Genomic DNA, 24,226 nt, shown 5'->3' on the forward strand with positions numbered 1-24,226 from the left:
CCGCAGTTCGCTCGTGAGTGCGTTGGAAATGTTCCAGACACACCTCTTCGTCCGCCTTCGGAGAAGAGCGGGGCTCGTCGCAGGATTCTACCTTGTAGAAGTTCCTCAGTAGATCGATGAGCGGCTCATCGTCAGCAGTATGGCAAAGTGTGCGCGCAACGATCGTCGTATCACTCGCAATCACACCGCCGGCTATCCAACCTAGCTTCGTGTATCGCAGCACAGGTCGATTAGGACCGAGTTCGCATCGGCCATCTTGCATCAAATTCCAAAAACAATCGGCGCCAATCAGCATATCGACAGGTCCTCTTCTGTTGAAGGTAGGGTCGGCCAGCACCTGTTCGCTCGAGATGGGCCACTGTGATATGTCAAAAGACTTCGATGGAAGTTCACCAGTGATTCGTGGGGTCACTAGAAAATCCAGTTCAGCAACAATGTCTCCGGCACGAGACCTGATCGTCGTGCGCAACCTACGGTTTAAACGTGTTTTATTACCATTTAAACTACTTACGATGACGTCCGTGGTTTCCATTTTTATCGAGAGAAGGTTAGCAAATCGTTCGGTGACAAAATTTAGCTGTGATGCAGAATCCAAAATTGCTCGGCACGGATATGGAGTTCTGCACAAACCGTCTACTAAAACAACTGCGGTCGAGAGCACGGTTTGTCTTTCCGGGTCCACTTCTTTGGCACACAAGGTGGTCGGAGCTTCAGCAGGCACGAACGTTGGTGTAGCGCCAACGGGAACAGGGTTGTCTTCGTGGAGTAAGCTGTGATGTTTCTTGCCACATCGACGGCAAGAACCAGACTGACATGCTCGGATGCGGTGACCATTCGATAAACAGTTGAAGCAAGCGCCACACCGTTTCACTATTTCGTGCCTTTCACTGACACTCTTCTGCTTGAAAAGCTCACAGTGTCTTAGTTCATGCATGGCGCTGCATATTGGACACCTTTCCTGTTGCTGAGATTCACCGACAACTAGCGTTTTTGCCACTGCCCTTGGCTTCGCAGCTTCCGTCGAAGGTTTCACGCCGGTGTCTAGCTTTTCTGAAATTCTACATTGCTCCTCCAAAAACTCGATCAATGTAGCGTAAGTTGAAAACACGTTTTTCTTTTGTTTAGTTTCCCACGCGACCCTTAGTTTCTTATCCAACTTGTTGGCTATAAGGTTTACCAGCATTTGCTCACCAAGACCATCTACCGGAAAACTATGATTTTTCAACGCCTCGACGTTTTTCGTACAGGTGTCGATCACCTTACGCAAGTTTGCTGCATTGTCGCGACTGACTTTGGTTAGACCAAAGAGGTTCTCTATGTGTTTGTCTACGACAATCCGTTTATCCTCGTAACGTTGCGTAAGGATCTTCCAAGCTGCTTCATAATCGTTGTTGTTTACTAGCTCGTCGTCGATGATACCTGCCGCCTTTCCGACCAGACTGTTCCGGAGATGGAACAATTTCAGGGCTGGTTCTTCCTGCTGGTATCGATTCATTACGGTAGTAAACATAGCCTTGAATGAGTACCACTTCTCATACGATCCATCGAAAGTCGGTAAGGGCACTTTCAACGGTGGAAGGTAGGGCTGAGCTTGCGGCAGGATCGATGGCACAACTGGAGCTGCTGCCTCCATTTTGGGCACGGAATCTAAACACATGCTCAACTTCAGTGAAACTTCGTTAAACACTTTCTCAAACTCGATGTACTGATCGTTCTGCTCTTCGTCATCGGCTTCAGAGAGCGGTAGTTCGTAGATTTTATTCTGCACTTCATTGCATTCGTTGTACACGTTTGCTAAAGCCTTTTCTTGGAGCTGAAGGAAGCGCACGTTTTTTACGTTGGTGTTGGGTTGTTCATCGCTATCACACAAGGCTGCACTCACACGACTTAGCTTTCGACGCACTGCCTCGCGTTGCTTCACTAAAACCTTCAACTGAGCATCCATTTTGTTGGAATCTTTCTTTACTTTCTGTTGTTGCTGTGTTGGTTCTAGAGAATGAGATGTCGATTGTTTTTCTGGTGTTCGTTTCAGTTTCTTTGACCGTGTAAACGGTGATTGCATTGTACACTACGTATGCACACTCACTACTTCACTTGCGCCGGTCCGCCATTTGCTTTAGGCAAAACCCACGCCAAGCTAAGTTGCACGCGGTTCTATACTGAATACGCACTTTTTTCGATCGGAATGCCTTCGGGCTGACATCCGACGAATCACACTTTCCGAATTACGGTCCTTTGTTTTTCGGATAGTGCTACTCTATTGGCTCGGTAGCGACGCACCACGTGTCACGCCACTAACATCCGACTGTGGATGTTCCATAAACCGATTTTACGCGAAAAGGCACAGATAACGCACACTGGTTTTCAACGTATCCGGTTCCGTAGGACCAAACTGTTCTTCGAGTGGACTGTATATTTTTGCAAGAGAGGACACAAGTACGAATTTCGGGAGCAAAGAAAAAAACACGTCCTTTCACTAAGTTCAATACTTGCACTCTGCTTTATTCATATTGGTATTTGTGCACACGTTACAGGAAGCCAAGGTGTCCTTACGACTGAGGTATACTTGGCTCCCAACTACCAATTTCAAAAATACCCAAATAGCATAACAGGGTTTTTTTTCGCGCTGATTGAACGCGCGTTCCAATTTATAATGCACAGCTTAGCATCCATAGCGAATGGCTAGCTCCGCAATAACGGCAAACTTTTCTTGACGGGTGCGACAGAGAGGGAAGCGACTGTTCCGGAGATGGAACAATTTCAGGGCTGGTTCTTCCTGCTGGTATCGATTCATTACGGTAGTAAACATAGCCTTGAATGAGTACCACTTCTCATACGATCCATCGAAAGTCGGTAAGGGCACTTTCAACGGTGGAAGGTAGGGCTGAGCTTGCGGCAGGATCGATGGCACAACTGGAGCTGCTGCCTCCATTTTGGGCACGGAATCTAAACACATGCTCAACTTCAGCGAAACTTCGTTAAACACTTTCTCAAACTCGATGTACTGATCGTTCTGCTCTTCGTCATCGGCTTCAGAGAGCGGTAGTTCGTAGATTTTATTCTGCACTTCATTGCATTCGTTGTACACGTTTGCTAAAGCCTTTTCTTGGAGCTGAAGGAAGCGCACGTTTTTTACGTTGGTGTTGGGTTGTTCATCGCTATCACACAAGGCTGCACTCACACGACTTAGCTTTCGACGCACTGCCTCGCGTTGCTTCACTAAAACCTTCAACTGAGCATCCATTTTGTTGGAATCTTTCTTTACTTTCTGTTGTTGCTGTGTTGGTTCTAGAGAATGAGATGTCGATTGTTTTTCTGGTGTTCGTTTCAGTTTCTTTGACCGTGTAAACGGTGATTGCATTGTACACTACGTATGCACACTCACTACTTCACTTGCGCCGGTCCGCCATTTGCTTTAGGCAAAACCCACGCCAAGCTAAGTTGCACGCGGTTCTATACTGAATACGCACTTTTTTCGATCGGAATGCCTTCGGGCTGACATCCGACGAATCACACTTTCCGAATTACGGTCCTTTGTTTTTCGGATAGTGCTACTCTATTGGCTCGGTAGCGACGCACCACGTGTCACGCCACTAACATCCGACTGTGGATGTTCCATAAACCGATTTTACGCGAAAAGGCACAGATAACGCACACTGGTTTTCAACGTATCCGGTTCCGTAGGACCAAACTGTTCTTCGAGTGGACTGTATATTTTTGCAAGAGAGGACACAAGTACGAATTTCGGGAGCAAAGAAAAAAACACGTCCTTTCACTAAGTTCAATACTTGCACTCTGCTTTATTCATATTGGTATTTGTGCACACGTTACAGGAAGCCAAGGTGTCCTTACGACTGAGGTATACTTGGCTCCCAACTACCAATTTCAAAAATACCCAAATAGCATAACAGGGTTTTTTTTCGCGCTGATTGAACGCGCGTTCCAATTTATAATGCACAGCTTAGCATCCATAGCGAATGGCTAGCTCCGCAATAACGGCAAACTTTTCTTGACGGGTGCGACAGAGACGGAAGCGACTGTTCCGGAGATGGAACAATTTCAGGGCTGGTTCTTCCTGCTGGTATCGATTCATTACGGTAGTAAACATAGCCTTGAATGAGTACCACTTCTCATACGATCCATCGAAAGTCGGTAAGGGCACTTTCAACGGTGGAAGGTAGGGCTGAGCTTGCGGCAGGATCGATGGCACAACTGGAGCTGCTGCCTCCATTTTGGGCACGGAATCTAAACACATGCTCAACTTCAGCGAAACTTCGTTAAACACTTCCTCAAACTCGATGTACTGATCGTTCTGCTCTTCGTCATCGGCTTCAGAGAGCGGTAGTTCGTAGATTTTATTCTGCACTTCATTGCATTCGTTGTACACGTTTGCTAAAGCCTTTTCTTGGAGCTGAAGGAAGCGCACGTTTTTTACGTTGGTGTTGGGTTGTTCATCGCTATCACACAAGGCTGCACTCACACGACTTAGCTTTCGACGCACTGCCTCGCGTTGCTTCACTAAAACCTTCAACTGAGCATCCATTTTGTTGGAATCTTTCTTTACTTTCTGTTGTTGCTGTGTTGGTTCTAGAGAATGAGATGTCGATTGTTTTTCTGGTGTTCGTTTCAGTTTCTTTGACCGTGTAAACGGTGATTGCATTGTACACTACGTATGCACACTCACTACTTCACTTGCGCCGGTCCGCCATTTGCTTTAGGCAAAACCCACGCCAAGCTAAGTTGCACGCGGTTCTATACTGAATACGCACTTTTTTCGATCGGAATGCCTTCGGGCTGACATCCGACGAATCACACTTTCCGAATTACGGTCCTTTGTTTTTCGGATAGTGCTACTCTATTGGCTCGGTAGCGACGCACCACGTGTCACGCCACTAACATCCGACTGTGGATGTTCCATAAACCGATTTTACGCGAAAAGGCACAGATAACGCACACTGGTTTTCAACGTATCCGGTTCCGTAGGACCAAACTGTTCTTCGAGTGGACTGTATATTTTTGCAAGAGAGGACACAAGTACGAATTTCGGGAGCAAAGAAAAAAACACGTCCTTTCACTAAGTTCAATACTTGCACTCTGCTTTATTCATATTGGTATTTGTGCACACGTTACAGGAAGCCAAGGTGTCCTTACGACTGAGGTATACTTGGCTCCCAACTACCAATTTCAAAAATACCCAAATAGCATAACAGGGTTTTTTTTCGCGCTGATTGAACGCGCGTTCCAATTTATAATGCACAGCTTAGCATCCATAGCGAATGGCTAGCTCCGCAATAACGGCAAACTTTTCTTGACGGGTGCGACAGAGAGGGAAGCGACTGTTCCGGAGATGGAACAATTTCAGGGCTGGTTCTTCCTGCTGGTATCGATTCATTACGGTAGTAAACATAGCCTTGAATGAGTACCACTTCTCATACGATCCATCGAAAGTCGGTAAGGGCACTTTCAACGGTGGAAGGTAGGGCTGAGCTTGCGGCAGGATCGATGGCACAACTGGAGCTGCTGCCTCCATTTTGGGCACGGAATCTAAACACATGCTCAACTTCAGCGAAACTTCGTTAAACACTTTCTCAAACTCGATGTACTGATCGTTCTGCTCTTCGTCATCGGCTTCAGAGAGCGGTAGTTCGTAGATTTTATTCTGCACTTCATTGCATTCGTTGTACACGTTTGCTAAAGCCTTTTCTTGGAGCTGAAGGAAGCGCACGTTTTTTACGTTGGTGTTGGGTTGTTCATCGCTATCACACAAGGCTGCACTCACACGACTTAGCTTTCGACGCACTGCCTCGCGTTGCTTCACTAAAACCTTCAACTGAGCATCCATTTTGTTGGAATCTTTCTTTACTTTCTGTTGTTGCTGTGTTGGTTCTAGAGAATGAGATGTCGATTGTTTTTCTGGTGTTCGTTTCAGTTTCTTTGACCGTGTAAACGGTGATTGCATTGTACACTACGTATGCACACTCACTACTTCACTTGCGCCGGTCCGCCATTTGCTTTAGGCAAAACCCACGCCAAGCTAAGTTGCACGCGGTTCTATACTGAATACGCACTTTTTTCGATCGGAATGCCTTCGGGCTGACATCCGACGAATCACACTTTCCGAATTACGGTCCTTTGTTTTTCGGATAGTGCTACTCTATTGGCTCGGTAGCGACGCACCACGTGTCACGCCACTAACATCCGACTGTGGATGTTCCATAAACCGATTTTACGCGAAAAGGCACAGATAACGCACACTGGTTTTCAACGTATCCGGTTCCGTAGGACCAAACTGTTCTTCGAGTGGACTGTATATTTTTGCAAGAGAGGACACAAGTACGAATTTCGGGAGCAAAGAAAAAAACACGTCCTTTCACTAAGTTCAATACTTGCACTCTGCTTTATTCATATTGGTATTTGTGCACACGTTACAGGAAGCCAAGGTGTCCTTACGACTGAGGTATACTTGGCTCCCAACTACCAATTTCAAAAATACCCAAATAGCATAACAGGGTTTTTTTTCGCGCTGATTGAACGCGCGTTCCAATTTATAATGCACAGCTTAGCATCCATAGCGAATGGCTAGCTCCGCAATAACGGCAAACTTTTCTTGACGGGTGCGACAGAGACGGAAGCGCTGTGTCATCACTCGTAAAATCTCGACCCATTCTTCGATACTGAAGTCGTCTTCGTTCCCTGGTAGCATTTCAGGTGAAGAGGCTGGGTGTGGGGTAGAAGCACGGATGGCAGGGGTTTGCATGGTATTAGCACGCATGGTATGCGTGCGAGTGATGGATTCAGCAACCGCACGATGAGGAGAGGCTAGTGGTAAAGCAGTGTTGGTAGGAAGAGAATCATTTACAACAGAAGCAAACGTTGTGACAGGACCAGCGTTAGCAACAGTAGCATGTGTAGGTGAACCCGAACGCCTGAGCGGAGGGAAGGACGAATTTGTTGGTGCAGGCGGTGGTGGCATCGCTGCACGATTTGCGCGAGAGGGCTTAAGTTGCCTTTGGTTGCTGAACGAAACCTTTTGGCGCATCTGGTGGTATTGGTGTCGACTGGGACAATCCGGATCGTTGCTACGATGGCTACCTTGGCAGTTTGCACATTTTGGAGCCTCTGGGGATAATATCGAGCATGTTTCGGTAGCATGTTCTTTGGAGCAGTTTTCGCATCGCTGTTTCATAGAACAATTTCTTGTTCCACGACCAAAAGCTTGGCAACGATGGCATTGTACAGTTCGGCCTTTTCCGCCGCGGTGTGCCTCCCAAGAGACTCGTATGCAATCGATGGTACGAATGCATTTTAGGGCAGCTAGGGTGACAGTGCTCCCCCCCCCCCCCCCCCCCCCCCCCTGAAATGTACCACGATACCAGGTATGCCGGCTAGATCAGCTCGTAGCTGATGGTACGGAGCGTTGACCACGATTGGTGGTATGCGTGCCGGTCTGATCGTACGATTGGACGCGGCGGAGGAAGCAAGTAGAAGGGGTCCTGCTTTGTTGGTCGTTTTGGCACGGCCGCTGCCATGAGAGCAATCTTCTGTGTCGATCGTTCCTTCTTGCGAGAGAATATCCTCTTGGTAGTGGTTTATCGCGCGTGCAGGTACAGCATCCGTCTGCATGCTCGGGCTAGTTGTTTGTTTCGAGTGACGGCTTCTGCGAGAGCAAACCTCGATTAATTTCTCGCTCTCTGGTTCTGTAGTTAGCATGATTTTTTCGGTGGAGCTCCCGTGCTCACCACAGAGGGGCTAACTTCATCTTCCCTCTTTTTCTTCCGTCCACGTCTAGTCATTCTGGAGCAGAATGACCCGTACACACTGTTTGCACTACTTTAGATGGATATTATTTTACGCACTAGAGAGAACACGTCCGTACGTGTCGGCTGCTAGATGAGAACCTTTTGTTGATACTTGCCGGAATCGCCAAGCAGTTAACAGATTTTAACAGTCGTTAAAAATTCATTTTGCAAGAACCGAATTCATTTGTTAAAAATTTCTGTTAGAATTAACGACTGTTAGAACAATTAACGACTAGTCGTCAAGGCCCATAAGAGACACGGGTAAAAGTTTCGAGCAGTTGAATAAACGACTGTTAATTTGTATCGCGTACGCTCGTGACGATCGTTTATTTAACTACGTGTCAGACCCAGTCGTTAAAATTAACAAATGAATTTATTGATTATTTTCTATCCAATACAACAAATAAATGGGACGAAACGGCTATGCAAACGACATTTTCGTTGAACTTAGTTTAAAAATGTGCTTTATGTCAGAATTCTGAGGAATGTGTAAATGTAATTATAATTAAAATTACATATGTAATTACAATTACAATTACATATCAACTCAAAAATTATGCGTATAATCATCTATCGGCCTAACGACTCCTTAGAGGTCATGTCGACCATTTCTGGCTTACTAAACTTACTTTACAACGTAGCCGTATAATCAGTCCTTCCTATGGAGGGACCAGATGGGATTTGATACCCGGTCCTGTCGATTGGCGGCCCCATGCACCGGCATGGCTGCAGTCAAATGCAAACCAGTTAACCATGGTGTCGAAAGAGGTGAATTTCAAAGCCTTTCTGCAGCATGGAATATGTCCCCTTCTGCGCCTCTATATCGTTGTCTTTTCAGACAAATGATTAGGAGCGACTATTTCCGAAAACCACGGTGCAACAAGATGAGCGTAAGAATAAAATAATTTTTAATATTTTACGAACGCATATTTCATGCTTGTACGATCCATGCAGATTCTACTTGCGCATCAGCAGTCTCGGCTGCCATGAAGAGTGGTAAACTATTCATATTCACTTAGTTGTACGCAGCTTCCCACTTGGCAAAAGTCGTACGACATTTCGGCTTATTAGCCGGCTTATTAAAGGCTTACTAGCAACTTAGTAAGCCTCGTTCGTGGATCGTTCGCGGGGGTGGGGGAATCGGGTACAGGGGGCGGGGCGTATGCCGTATGTACGCTTGTATATAGCCTGCAAGCTTGCAGGCTTATTTATAATAAGCGTTGGTAGCCTAATAAGCTTCAGTGTGTCCTGTTCTTTCCTTCGCTTTTTTGTTCTTTCTCGCTTTCCCTTTCTTTCCTATTACTGCATTCGGGACACCCTCGTCCCGAACACACCACGACCGTGAACGAAATAATTACCAGGAAATACATACGATCCCTTTTTTTATTGCACATACGCTCATCATGGGACGAACAGGTAAAAAAACTGCCGGCGTTCTGCGAAGCGGACGGAGGGATGGGGTTCCTATGTTCGGCAGAGGTTTCTGTAAATATATAGAAGAAAAAAAAAACGGAGAGACATGAGAAATCTTTACACTTTGTTTTTTTTCTTTACCTCATTTCGAGTGTTAAAATGCGTACCTCTCAAGACGTCGAATATTCAGCACTCTCTCCGATGTGATTTGTCCTGCCATCCTGCGGTTTAACTCCGGCTTCACCCTTTCCGCTTCACGGCCAAACTCTTTCCATCAGCTGATCGACTCTATGGGATTCACTACGCACAAAACACATGATAATCCATTAATTCCATTAATTAATTCACTAATCACAATCACTAGTTTTCACATTACTTACCGGAGCAAAGAATCACTTCACAAAACACGATAACGCTTGCGCACACACCTCCGCCTCCAGCAAAGGCCAAACTCATATGAATACGCCAAAGACAGGGCAAAAGCAATTTTGCAGTGAAAGAAAGGAGACAGCGAAAAACAATATAGTGCCACACTCCTCGACAGGCTTCGAAGTGTGGAACCAAAATTTGTCTAACACTTCGAGTATGGGACCGTTCAGGTGTGGGGTGGGTTGGTGACGCAGGTTGCGGTGAGGGTTTACATAGAATATGGGAGCGTGTGTGAGTGAGGTAAGGTGGTGGAGTGAGAGTTTGTCGTACGATCGCTCGAAAGTGAGGGTCAGGGGTAGCGAGAATGAAGAAATTTCCCCCCTCTCATGCGATTTCTGCCAAGTGGGTTGTAACCCCGTGCCTACATGCTTAGCAATTGTCGCGTTTGCGAACGCGACAATCGTAGCACAGTTTTCCCAAAAAAATTTGCGACTTTCGGCGCGACTTCAAGGTTGTTTAGGTTTTCTCGTGCAAGGTTTGTTTATGTTTTCAATCTTACCGGTAGCGGGAAATTAATTTCGAATTAAATTAAATTAATTTAAACAAAGAAAATTATAATAAATAGTAAATTTATTGTTTTGATGAAGTTGATGAGAAAGGCAAGTTTTTAAAGCCTAGTGACGATGTTTCAAAACATCGAACCATCAAGAAAGCTCGTGGCAGGATGCTGCTGACTCCTGTGATACAAATAACGGCTGTTGCTAACAGTACCGTAGATTTGTCCGTTTTGTTTTCTTGTGTGTTTGACGCTGGAAAATCTTGTTATAATTTTTTCCGGTAGCCAGAAAGAATTGTAACAAGATAAATAGGTGAACGAAGATGTGTTTGCCCACCGCGTCATACACCGGGCAAAATAGAATTGGGATCGGCAGCTTCGAGTAGCATGAAGGTAAAAATCTTCGAATACGGGTAATCAAACGTGTATGGCTTTTTTCTCATTTCATGACCGTCACCGTACCCTCAATGTACAGGTATTCATAACCACGATTCCAACACAGCTTGCAAACTACCATCAATATACATGTATTCATAACCACGATTCCAACACAGCTTCCAAAAGGGATCGAACACTTTGCTGTGGACTATCTAATATTTTTTAACTCTAGTATTTTTTCTAATTAATTAATTTAATTAATTATTAATTAATTATTAATTAATTTATCTTGTTCAAGCAAGTTCAACATACTAGTAATAATTTCATAAACCATGCAGCCATGCATTTGTCCACAATATGGGAATATTTTTAATTAACAGCGATGTTTTTTATTTAACATTAATATTGACATTCACAATCATTATGTACAACACGTATGTACTTTTAATAAATAAATAGCATTCGATTTATTAATTTAATTTACAATATTTAATAACACTCAAAATATTTAATTTTTTAATTTGTATTAGTTTACCTCGGTATTGCCATGTTTACCTTGTTATTACAGTTAACTGTCATGGCGTCAAGTCGCGCTTCGAATCGCGATTTTTCGCTGAAAATACACGTATAGCGACTTTTCACAATTTTTTTATATGGAGTTTCGCAAAATTTTTCTGAATCGCGTTCGCAAACGCGACAATTGCTAAGCGTTTAGAGCTGGGGTGATATGATAGCGGCATCGTTCTCTAAACGAAAAGATTTTGATTGATTATTCATTATTATACGTAAAATTTACTAAATATTACTTATTTAGTTACTTTTTAATAATTAATTGCTTTTTTCAAGTTTAGAACCTAATACATCTTCGTCATAATTTGTTCCTTGTTTGTTCAATTTGGTGCTTCTTAATTGGAGTCAAACTCCACTAGCTTCTGTCAAACATACTAGTTCCTATTTGTATTCATTATTGAAAACACTATTATTTGAGAAAAATAATGAACAATAATGTAATTACACATTTTTTAGTTATATGAAATATGTTTGAAGAAAATAACCACCATGGTTCATATCATTGATTTTCATCCCGGCATTTGTATGGCCGTTGCCCACTGTGCAGCCCAATCAGAGTCCGAGTATCCGCACAGTGCTGCATCCGTCCTGCCTAGTGGTAAAAATTGCTCCTTCCTTCGTTTCAAGTAACGCAGGACACGTTTGGCTGCGGTCCAGTCCGTTTGCGTTAATGATGTAAATCTTCTACCGCGTATAGCTGTAGCGGCTGCTATGTCCGGCCTAGCGGTCACTGCGAGATAGAGTATACCTCCCACCAAACTACGGTACTTCGTAACATCTTCAAATAATTGTGCTTCGCTTGGCTGCTTCAGATAATGCCCTGGTCTATCGGTGAATTGGCACATTTTGCATCATTCATACCATGCGTTTCCAAAAGCCTTTCGATGAAAGTCTTCAACCTTATCTTGTAGGAACCACCGCTTTGCTGTGCTTCCATACCGAGAAAATGCTTAATTTCTCCCAAACAGGTGATGCTGAATTCTTGGTTTAGGTCATCACATATCTGGCTTGCTTCTGCTTGAGTGGATGTGGCTATGAGCATGTCGTCTACATACACTAATAAGAACAACGATCTCCCATTTGCAGACTTCACATACAAGCACTGGTCCGCCGTTGAAGCCTTGAATGCTAGTTTGGCCAGTACTTCGCTGAGTTTTCGATACCAACAACGAGCCGATTGGTGTAAAACGTAAATGCTCCGTTTGAGCCGACAAACTAACTCCTCCTGTCCCTGCACTGCGAAACCGGGTGGTTGACGCATGTAGATTTCCTCTTCAATGACACCATTAAGATACGCCGTCTTCACATCCAAATGTTGAACCGTTAATTTTTGCTTCCCAGCTATTGTGAGAAAAGTTCTGAACGTTGTGTAATTAGTCACGGGGGCGTGTACATCACAATAGTCGATTCCATACCGCTGTGTATACCCCTGTGCTACTAGTCGAGCTTTATACTTTACGACTTTCCGATCTTTCTCGTTCCGCTTTATCTTGAACACCCATCGGGATCCTATAGCCATACGTCCTATCAGACGTATCGAACAAGTACCAATGCTACGATGTGACTGCATCTCTGAGGACATCGCTTCACGCACTTCTTTTTCTTTTTTGAACATTCAATGGTTCCCATAACATAATCCTCGAGATATGTTGGTAATTTTGATCTTCTTTCTGGACGACCATTTTCCTCCGTATTTATCTCCATTCCTGTATCTTCATTTCCCTTATATGATGGCTCTGTTACAGTTAATGAATCTGTCGTTATATGTATTCTTCTCATTGTCAGCTTTCTTACGAAGCGTCTCGGTCATTGGAACTTCCACGAAATTTGTTCCAATTTCATTTTCCACGAATCGGGCATCGCGACTAATCATTATGCAATCTGTTTCTGGGTTTACGAATCTGTATGCCTTATGCTCATGAGAATATCCTACCAGCTTCAGTTTAACCGCCCGTTCGTCTAATTTATTCCTTTTAACCTTTGCAATATGCACATACGCATCGCTACCAAAAATGCGTAGGTGTCTCAAATCTGGGTTTCGATTCCACCAGAGTTCGTACGGTGTCTTAGAAACGGACCTAGACGGCAAACGGTTCTGTAAATGAGTTGCAGTTAGCGTCGCTTCACCCCAGAATCGTTTGTTTATGCCCGAATCCATCAGCATACACGTAGTCATCTCAGTAATTGATCAATTTTTGCGCTCTGCCACGCCGTTGGACTGAGGAGAATTTGGCGTTGTAAACTGTGGCTTTATACCGTTGCCTGTATTAAATTTCCTCAACTGTGTGTCACGAATAGACGCGGTGAAGTCGTTGAAATTTGCCGCCAACCACTTTATCGTTTTGGAGGCTGTATGGCACGGAGCGGAATCCTGCTGGAACACGTACGGTTTGCCGTTGGCCACTTTCGTGATCCAAGGCTTCACGACGGTGTCCAGCATGGAAATGTACCCGTCCGCGTTCAGCCTCAGCCCCTGCTCGAAAAAGTGGGGCGGCATCACGTCCCCTTCCGATGACACGCAGGAAAACACCATCACCGTCTGGGGGAACTTGGTTTGCGGCACCCGTGGCACGTCCGCCGGGCAGTAAGCCAGCCACCGGTTGTTCTGGGTGTTAACCTTTTGGTCCTGGCAGAAGTTTTTCTCATCAGAGAAAAACCACAGCGTGTCAGGCTCCACGGGATGCTTTAGCAAGTTCAGCAGCTTCTTGGCGTTCCCCAACCGACGCTCGCGACCCTTCTCTGTCAACAACTGACCTCTTCGGCGCTTGTAAGAGAAGTACCGGAGGTCGTCATTCAGGGCCATTTTCATCGTGGATGGTGCCACCCCCAGCTCACGTGCCAACGGCCGAATTCCGATCCCCGGATTTTCCATCACGCGCGCCTGGAGGTCAGCCAGGAAAGCGTCGGTCCGCACGCAATCCCGCCGCTGAGAATGTGGTTTTCGTGCTGCCACCGCTTCGTCGTCGTCGCTGTTTTCTCCCAGCTCACTCCGGATCGCCTTCACCGTGTTCAGCGAACACTGCACGCACTGCATGATGTCGCGGTTGTCGCGTCCGGCGCGGATCATCATGATGCAGGTGATCCGCTTCCACAATTTACTCTTTTTTGGCATTTTTTTGTCACGGGATGTTTTCGCTGCTTGTTCCGTACACTTTTAGCTGTCGAATGACATATTGCTTGTTTTCCTAGGCCCACGCAATCACGAGTTATAAACAAAAATGTAACAAAAATGTAATGTAAATGTATATACTACTGTGTGTGGAGTTGGCGTTAGAATCTTGTCAGGAGCTCCATTGTAGTATAGGGTTCCATAGGCGGCAGGGCCCGTAGCTGACAGTACTCCTGGTCACCTTTCGCTTCGATAGGAAAAAATAGTACCCAATTTCTCCTCGTTTATCATCACCTCAACTCTCCTGGTCACTTATAGCCAATGATACTATAAACCTATCAGAGACAACGATGAATGTTTTAAAACGTGTATAACCATACTACACATAATATATGCCGACACGTCATTACGCGTTCGGTATTGAACCTAACCAGACGGTCAGCATTTGTGCACAATAGCTGTCACAGAAGCGTCTAACGGTTGCAGTTGGACCAACGGTATCAATAGAGCGGTAGTCCTACAGAACATATTTGCGATGCTGCTGACGCCCGCTTCATGCATGTGTATGTCATATCTCAATACATGTTTTAGTAATGGGCTTTTCTATCGTGGAACACAATTCAACAATGGACAATTCAGTAAAAATTGTTTATTTCATAAGAGTTATTTTCACAGCATTTTCGTTTGGTTTTGATTTTGAATAAAATTACATAAGAATTCAAAAAGTCTAAAATAGTTCTATCACAGTTCATGTTAGGTTAAGTTATTCATTCTCATATCTTATTTATCAGGAACTAAAACTTCAATCATTTGTACTAATAACACTAACAGCAAACTAATCAATCAACAATTTCCTCCTCATTGATACATTTGCGAATGTACTTAAGCATATTTCGAAAATATCCATCGCAATCCTGTCTAGTTATCAGCTCACTGCCATCTCGTATCGCTTTCATTAGTTCTGCTTCGTTTATTGGGCGAGCTCTTCGTACTATTTCCTTCCACTTAGAAAACATATTTTCTATAGGATTGAGGATGGGTGAATACGGAGGAAGGAACTCTAATCTTATATTATTCTCTTCTGCAAATTGTTTAACTAAGTTTTTTTTTTGGGCAATGCAACATTGTCTAAAAATATTACTGGATCAGTGATATTATTGGTTGCCATGCTTTCCTTTAGTTTTTCTAGAAATCCCAGAAAAAAATTTTGGTTGAATGCCCCATTCGTGGAGTCATAAACAATGATCCCATTTCGGGGCATGCAACAACAAATAGTTACATTTCGGCTTCTGATAGATGGCACGACTTGTGTTGTAGGTTTACCGGAAACCGACCACCCTCTTTTGCATCGTAATGAGATGTTAAAACCTACTTCATCCACAAACATGAAGTTGTAGTCATTTAAGTCTGACTGCCAATCCAAAAAAAGCGACGCATATTCCTTCCTCACCTGAACATTATCTGCAGCATTGCGTCGCGCTGGCAATAGTTGCACTCTTTTTAAAGTGTAATTGAAATCGCTCAAATAATTTCTTATAGTGAATATACAAACGTTAACCCCAAATTCACGGGCACACTTTTCGGAAATCTTTTTCAGACTCGTTGTGCAGTCTTCGTCCACCCACGATTTTACGGTTTCCAATTGCTCCGCAGTGAGTTTTTTGTTTTGTGGATCTCCTTTTTCGCTCGAATGGTTTGTAATCTCACCTTCTTTCAAAAACTTATGAACAATTCGAGAAACAGTTTGGATGTTCAGATCCATTATCCTAGCAATGTCCGTCATTCGGTATTCCTCATGATACATTTTTACAATTTTTTGTTTGTCTTCCAGTGAAATATTTTTTCTTGACGGCATCTTTGATTGATTGTTTCTAATGAAATCATTTGCCTGAAATAAAAAAGCACATTAAACCGGGGAATTTGATAAAATTATTGTAATTAGTTACCTTTTCCTTCGCCTGATTGAGTGTTTATGAGCCGGCATCGACGCAATGTAAACAAACTATCTTCTGACACTTGACATTTGCAGGGTTGGATTGAAGCCCGGCTAAAATTCCCCTACGGATTGCAAAATTCCCCACTGCTTGAAAGATGCCCCTATATGATTGCAAATTTCCGTAGAGTGCTTGCAACACTCCCCTACCGATTTGCAACATTCCCCTAAGTGATTGAACTGTTCCCTTATATGATTCAAAACCCTGTAAGTTCCAGTGAGGAAGATGTGCTGATTGTCGATTCTGTTGAGCGGGATCACCAAATGGCGGTGCGTATTCATTTACAGTACCAGGCCGGGACAGTGGAACTGTTCTCCGATAGTGATGATGAAGTAATATTACAAGCATCGGAAATGGTCGTCAGTGGCGGAAAGACTTATGAACAATAATTCCTTAGTAGAACCCAAACTGTTCAAAGCAGAGCCCAGAGATCTGAACAACGACGAATTTTTCATAGATGAGCTACAAGTGTATGTGAATCTGGAGTACAACTTCGGGTGGAAATTTATCGACGTTCTACCGGACATAGCAGCTTCTTCTTCTTCTTCTTCTTCTTCTTTTCTGGCCTGCTCATGGTCGAGCACGTCGCGTAGACATGGCCTGGTCGCTAATCCGTTTCCAGGAAACTCGGTCCAGTGCTGCAGTCCTCCACCCCCGGCTGCATCCGATCTCCGACAGGTTTGACTCCACCTGATCCAGCCAACGAGCTCGCTGTGCTCCTCTCTGCCTCGTGCCGAACGGATCGCTGACGAGCACCTTCCTGGTGGGGCATGAGTCCGGCATCCTCATCACGTGCCCCAGCCATCGTATCCTTCCGGCTTTGACCACCGTCAGGATATCTGCACCGCCAAACAGCTCAGCTAGCTCGTGGTTCATTCTCCTTCTCCACACGCCCTGCTCGCACACACCGCCAAAGATAGTCCTTAGCACCCGCCGTTCGAAAATAGCGAGTGCATTGGCATCCTCCGTTAGCAGGGTCCAGGACTCGTATCCGTAGAGGACTACCGGACGTATCAGTGTGCGATATATCGTGCATTTCGTGTGTTGCTGGAGCCTTCTGGATCGCAGGAGTTTGTGGAGCCCGTAGTAGGCACGATTTCCCTGAACAATGCGCCTTCGGATTTCGCTGCTCATGTTGTTGTCCGAAGTTACGATCGTACCAAGGTAGCAGAACTCCTCTACCACCTCGAGATCGTCGCCGTCAACTGATACTCTGCTTCCGATTCGAGCTCTATCACGGTCAGAGCCTCCGGCAAGCAGGTACTTTGTCTTCGTCGCATTGATCCTCAATCCAATTCTGTCGGCCTCGCGTTTCAGTCGGGTGTACGCGTCGCACACCGCCGCAGATGTCCGTCCAATGATGTCGATGTCATCTGCGAAGCCGAGAAATTGGAGAGAACGGGTGAAAATCGTGCCCCGGATGTCGAAGCCCGCGCTTCGCATGACACCTTCCAGAGCGATGTTAAACAGCAAACAGGAGAGTCCGTCCCCTTGCCTCAGACCCCGGTGAGATTCGAACGATTCCGACAGCATGTTCGATACTCTCACCTTGCACTGCACCCCATCCATCGTGGCCTTCAACAGCCATACCAGCTTCCCAGGGAATCCGTACTGCTGCATGGTGTTCCATAGTTCGGTCCGATCTATGGTATCGTAGGCCGCCTTAAAGTCAATGAACAGGTGGTGCGTGGGGGTCTGATGCTCTCGGCATTTCTGGAGGATCTGCCGTAGAGTAAAGATTTGGTCGGTGGTCGATTTGCCTCCAACAAATCCAGCTTGGTAGCTTCCGACGAAATCTGTGGCAAGGGGCGCAAGTCTGCAGAAGAGTATTCGGGACAGGATCTTGTAGGCAGCATTCAGGGCTGTGATGGCTCGGAAGTTAGCACAGTCCAGTCTGTCGCCCTTTTTGTACACTGGGTGTATGACACCCAGCTTCCACTCGTCCGGTAGTTCTTCCTGGTCCCAAATCCTTACGATCAGCCGATGCATATGCGCGGCAAGCCTCTCCGGGCCCATCTTGAACAATTCTGCCACCAGCCCATCGCTGCCAGCTGACTTGTTACGTTTCAGCTGTTTGATGGCACTGATGACTTCGTCCAAGGATGGCGGGGGCACTTCGTCATCCTGCTGGCTGTCGCAATACTGCTCTCCTCTGCTTCCTGCAGAGGTCTCCCCTGCATCTGCTCCGTTCAGGTGCCTGTCGAAGTAGCACTTCCACCTTTCGATCACCTCTCGCTCGTCCGACAGGATATCTCCCTCCTCGTTGCGGCACATAGCGGTTATGGGAGTAAAACCGCCTCGTGCCGCATTCAGCATCCTGTAGAACTTACGAGTTTCCCCCGACTGGGATAGCTGCTGCATCAGTTGCTCATCCGACTCTTCGAAGCTGCGCTTCTTGTCCTGGAAGAGTCGGGTCTGCTGCCTTCTCAGTCGTCTCAGTCGTACGTACGTCGATAATGTCCGAGAAGTGCCTTCCATCGATGAGAACGTGGTCAATCTGGGAATATGTCTGCTGTGGTGATCTCCAGGTGTAGCTGAAGCGTGGTGCATGCTGGAAGAAGGTGCTGCGAATGGTCATGTGCTTGGAGGAGGCGAAGTTTATTAGGCGGAGCCCATTGTCGTTTGTCAGCTGGTGGGCGCTGAAACTACCTATCATGGGTTTGTATGCCTCCTCCCGTCCGACCTGAGCGTTAAAGTCTCCGATGACGATCTTGACGTCGTGTTGTGGGCAGCGGTCGTACTCCCTCTCCAGCTGCGTATAAAATAGCTCCTTATCGTCATCGGTGCTTCCAAGGTGCGGACTATGCACGTTAATAATGCTCAGGTTGAAGAACCTTCCACGAACCCTCAACCTGCACATCCGTTCGTTGATCGGCCACCAACCGATTACCCTCTTTCGCATCGCACCTATGACCAGGAACGCTGTACCGAGTTCATGCTTTTCACCACCGCTCTGGTAGATCATGCAATCACTGCGGTAGGGGCGCTCCGTAACTCCTTTCCAGCGCACCTCCTGAAGTGCTACTATACCGAAGCCGCGGGCCCTCACCTCGTCCGAAAGAATGCGGGTACTTCCGGGTGCTGTGAGGGATCTGCAGTTCCATGTCCCGAGTTTCCAATCGTAGTCCTTGTTCAGTTGCGTGGGTCGGTATCCGTTAATCCGATTCGAAAATTCTTGGTTTCCTTTCGTTGCATTTGTATTGGGGGTGGCTTGCAAGGCCTCTCCCCCAACCCCCTGTCTCGTCGGAGGGCCTACGCATCCTAGCTGTTTAAAGTCCCGTAGGGTGCCAGGACAGAAGGGACATCCAGCCGCCCCTAACATGGAGAACAGACGCTGGCTGTCCCCCTCCGCTCAATTTAGCCATATACCCCATCTTCCCAAGGGGTTGGGTTTCCCCGTATACCCAAGCTCAGATATTTGGAGAGATATGTTACCATTCTGTACGACGGGGACGTATTGAGTCGGAGTAGGGTATGGAGTGCCTATATTATCCTTCGAGAGGCTTCGGATCCATACCCATATCAGTGCGGTATGGCTACATACACTGACAACATAGCAGCTATATTCACCAAATTCGATGCATTATACTTCCAGTCTCGTTTCAAGAACAAAAAATGACCATTGTTTGGTCCGATAGCATGGGTAGCTCCTGCACCATTTAACGACGACGAAGGTAGATATACCATTGCATTGAATGGGTCACTGCTTACACTACATCCCCGCATCGAAATCATCAGTATTATTCTGCATGAGATGATACACGCATTACTGAAAATAGAGGGCGTAAAAGAACCTAACAGTGCCCACTTGGCAGAAATCGCATGAGAGGGGGGAAATTTCTTCATTCTCGCTACCCCTGACCCTCACTTTCGAGCGATCGTACGACAAACTCTCACTCCACCACCCTACCTCACTCACACACGCTCCTATATTCTATGTAAACCCTCACCGCAACCTGCGTCACCAACCCACCCCACACCTGAACGGTCCCATACTCGAAGTGTTAGACAATTTTGGTTACACACTTTGAAGCCTGTCGAGGAGTGTGGCACTATATTGTTTTTCGCTGTCTCCTTTCTTTCACTGCAAAATTGCTTTTGCCCTGTCTTTGGCGTATTCATATGAGTTTGGCCTTTGCTGGAGGCGGAGGTGTGCGCAAGCGTTATCGTGTTTTGTGAAGTGATTCTTTGCTCCGGTAAGTAATGTGAAAACTAATGATTGTGATAAGTGAATCTAATCCATGTGTTTTGTGCGTAGTGAATCCCATCGAGTCGATCAGATGATGGAAAGAGTTTGGCCGTGAAGCGGAAAGGGTGAAGCCGGAGTTAAACCGCAGGATGGCAGGACAAATCACATCGGAGAGAGTGCTGAATACTCGACGTCTTGAGAGGTACGCATTTTAACACTCGAAATGAGTTAAAGAAAAAAAAAACAAAGTGTAAAGATTTCTCATGTCTCTCCGTTTTTTTTTTCTTCTATATATTTACAGAAACCTCTGCCAAACATAGGCACCCCATCCCACCGTCCGCTTCGCAGAACGCCGGCAGTTTTTTTTACCTGTTCGTCCAGCGACCGCTTGCGCATGATGAGCGTAGGTGCAATAAAAAAAGAGATCGTATGTATTTCCTGGTAATTATTTCGTTCACGGTCGTGGTGTGTTTGGGACGAGGGTGTCCCGAATGCAGCAATAGGAAAGAAAGGGAAAGCGAGAAAGAAAAAAAGCGAAGGAAAGAACGGGACAAAATAAAGCTAATTTTTTGGCTTCCAGGCTTATTATAAATAAGCTTGGGAGCTTCCATGCTTGCAAGCTTGCATGCTCGTATGCAAGCGTACATACGCCCTGCCTCCTATACCCGATTCCCCCACCCCCGCGAACGATCCACGAACGAGGCTTACTAAGTTGCTAGTAAGCCTTTAATAAGCCGGCTAATAAGCCGCAATGTCGTACGACTTTTGCCAAGTGGGTGGGTACGGTGAAAATTTTCGTAAAATTATGACATTTTTGAACAAAATGCTACTAACGAACATTTCGTTCAATCACAAACCATTCAACACGAGTCTTGCCTGCAGAAATCAGTGGTATCGCTGCACTGGTATTTGCCACAACTATGATCCTTTTTATGGAATCGTACGGTCGATTGACGGTTCGCCCGGATTGCAAAACGAATGGTGGAAGACGCATGCCGACAATGGTGGAGGCACGTTTTACAAAATATACGAGATGAGCAAGATAGTTTGCGACGAAGTATCGATATACTATCGCTGTTATGTCAAGTACATGGTACCGAAGCGCAGTCTAATTCGTTGCCGATTCAAATCAACCCTGCCCGCAGAAGTATCGATAGATCTGACCTCCGATGTACCAAAAACCACTACTACCATCACAGTCGACACAGTCAACGTCGATGCGGAAGATTGCCGCGCAACAACCGCGGAGGCATTTATTAAGCAGTTTGAACGATCGATTGCATTTACTCGCGATGACTGCGATATGTTATGTCCAATCTGCCAGGAACGCATAAAGCGAAAACTTTTTAGCAACCACATCGATGGCTGCAAAGGCTTTGTTCGTGTGGTGCAATGGAAAAAATCTGCCACCGGAACTATCGTGCAAAATGGATTGCTAGAACTTAAATCATCTCCTAGATTAGAACAGCATTCAAGTTCAGTACGAAGGCCACGTCCTTTGTCGGATTCCTCTACCCCTTCATCATCTACATTCGCAAACTATCAACAGGCCAAGCGAAAGCGTTTTGGTTGAAGAGATTCGAGCATCCAGGACCAGAGAATCAGTATGCCGTTTCATGAAATTCCTACCTTTTGTGAGGACCTTAAGCTTAAGCTTTCCCTGTCATTATGTATTTTGTATCCCATATGCTCGTTGGAAAAAATATCACGGGGAGGACGACGATCGGTGTACTGGTGGAATAACGAGATTTCCCAGTTACGTCGCACTTACATCAGGATGCGGAGAAGACTCAGGCGAGCCCGAACGCAAGAACAGCAACAGGATCGGCGTCCGGCGTACACAGCAGCTAGAGCAGCACTGGAGTAAGCGGTCAAGCGGAGCAAGAAGGAGCAGGGCGATCAACTTCCAGAACAGTTGGGGCCTCACGGATATTCGGGCCAGGCTACAAAATCCGGAGGCAGATGTGGCAAGGAGCCCGAGTAGCGATGGAACGGGATCCAGCCAAGCTGCAGCACATGAGTGAGTGAATGAGTGAGAAATACTCAGACTCAAATCTAGTAGATCTTTTGAAATCCCAAGATGAGGAAGTTCCCTGGAAACAGGTCAAGGTTCTTGGATTTTTTGAAAACTAGAAAAGATCAATGTTGGTTTTGATAAATGTAAATTATCCAGAACCGTTCCATAAAACCATAAAAGCACCGATTGCAAAAATAAGGAAGCGCGCTCAAAATGCAGTGGTGAACATAGAACGTCGGATTGCACATCGTCTATCCTAAAATGTGTAAACTGTGTGTTGGCTAACACCAGCAGGAATACTAAACTGGACATAAAACACGCGGCCAATAGTTATAATTGTCCGCAGTTTAATAGCAAAGGGGGAATGGTTTAGGACGGCACGGTTGGTTTAGGACGGGGAGAGATTTTATATTTCAATGTAGCCGGCCTGTCATCCAACTATGCAATGTTTCGTGAGACGGTAGAAAAAGTCCAACCCTTGTTGGTCTTGATCTCTGAAACTCATGTGACTGAGGAAGAAGCATTCCAACAATTTTATCTGAAAGGTTACAGGGTGGTATCGTGTTTATCACATTCACGCTACACAGGAGGAGTTGCTGTGTATGCTAGAAGCGACATTGCCATTAAAGTGATTTTCAATGAATCATTGGAAGGCAATTGGTTTCGTGGTGTAGCAGTTTCGCGGAGTAGACTAGTAGGATATAAAAACGGGATTTTATATCATTCTCCTAGTGCAAGTGACTCAAGGTTTGTTGAAATTTTAGAAGATTGGTTGGATAGATTCTTAGACTAGTAAATGGTATACTTTGGATCTTGCACGTGCTAACCGGAAAAGAGACAAGGCATACAAGCAATTTATAAGAGCAAACTCGGCTTACGATTGGTCTGACTATACGAGGCTTAGGAACATATACAGCAGGAGTCTCAAAACAACACGTAGGGAATACTTTTGTAATGAGATATCTAAGCACAAAGGTAACAGCAAAGAGCTCTGGAAAGTACTTAAAATTATGATTAAACCAGAGCAATCAGGCTTTTATATTGTTAGATTTGATAACTTGATTGAATCGGATGATTCCATCATTAGTAACAAGTTGAACTCGTTTTTTGAAATGAAAAAATAATTCTGTCGGCGAGCCTGATTATTTATTGAGAAATAAAACCCTAGAGCACCTATTCAATTTTCAGAAGATTACACTTGAGAAGCTAAAAACGATTTGTTTCAACCTGACTAAAACTGCAGGTATAGGGAATGTGAATTCTCATACAATTCACAACTGCTTCCATGTAATAGGAGAAAATCTTCTTATGGTGATTAATGAATCGCTAAAAAGCGGTTATGTTCCTAAAGCATGGAAGGAGTCATTGCTAATACCTATACTTGAAGTGAACGGAGCCGTCAAAGCGGAGGACTTTCGTCCCATCAACATGCTCCATATACTCGAAAAAAAATGTTGAAATTGTAGTCAAAGAACAATTGGTACAATTTCTGAATGGACACGAGTTATTAATTCGCGAGCAGTCAGGATATCGGCAGGGTCACTCTTGTGAAACTGAATCTTGAATCTTGTTCTAGCGAGGTGGAAAGGGTTGATGGAACAGAAGGAAACAATAGCCGGGATCGCGAAAGAAAGTCGTTAAAATGTAACAGTCGTTAGAATTAAACAAAAGTCGTTAAAAACTGCATGCCATTTGTATCGCGAACAGATGAACTGATAGTCGTTAACTGTGAAGCGATCGTTTACGTCGAGTAGATTTGGAACTGTCAAATATGAATATAGTGGAAATGGGGCAAGCGTGCCACCTTAAGCGTGTCCTAACTTTTAACTGCA

General features: G+C 45.3%; 2 protein-coding genes across 8 annotated transcripts in view; both read left to right on the forward strand.

Moving 5' to 3' along the window:
* The window catches only part of LOC125769083 (uncharacterized), a 447,410-nt gene that overhangs the window by 348,822 nt on the left and 74,362 nt on the right, over positions 1 to 24,226 (forward strand). Inside the window, exon 2 of one of the 7 annotated variants that reach the window (XM_049437575.1) lies at positions 9,887 to 9,987. The exons of the other annotated variants lie outside the window; for them this stretch is intronic. The gene's annotated coding sequence lies outside the window, so the exon portion shown is untranslated. Of the gene's footprint in view, positions 1 to 9,886; positions 9,988 to 24,226 lie in introns of those variants that run through there. 7 annotated transcript variants of the gene reach the window in all.
* Positions 20,026 to 23,434, forward strand: LOC125769384 (uncharacterized). Its single transcript, XM_049438108.1, has 3 exons — positions 20,026 to 20,384; positions 20,447 to 20,579; positions 20,679 to 23,434. The coding sequence occupies exon 3, from the start codon at positions 21,129 to 21,131 to the stop codon at positions 21,948 to 21,950; it is 822 nt and encodes a 273-aa protein (XP_049294065.1). The 5' UTR covers positions 20,026 to 20,384; positions 20,447 to 20,579; positions 20,679 to 21,128; the 3' UTR covers positions 21,951 to 23,434.

The sequence above is a fragment of the Anopheles funestus genome, chromosome X (genome assembly GCF_943734845.2).
Source record: "Anopheles funestus chromosome X, idAnoFuneDA-416_04, whole genome shotgun sequence".
Taxonomy (NCBI): Eukaryota; Metazoa; Arthropoda; class Insecta; order Diptera; family Culicidae; genus Anopheles; species Anopheles funestus.

Coding starts and splice junctions, on each gene's coding strand:
- LOC125769384 (XM_049438108.1), top strand. CDS start 21,129: ATGTCGTACGACTTTTGCCAAGTGGGTGGGTACGGTGAAAATTTTCGT.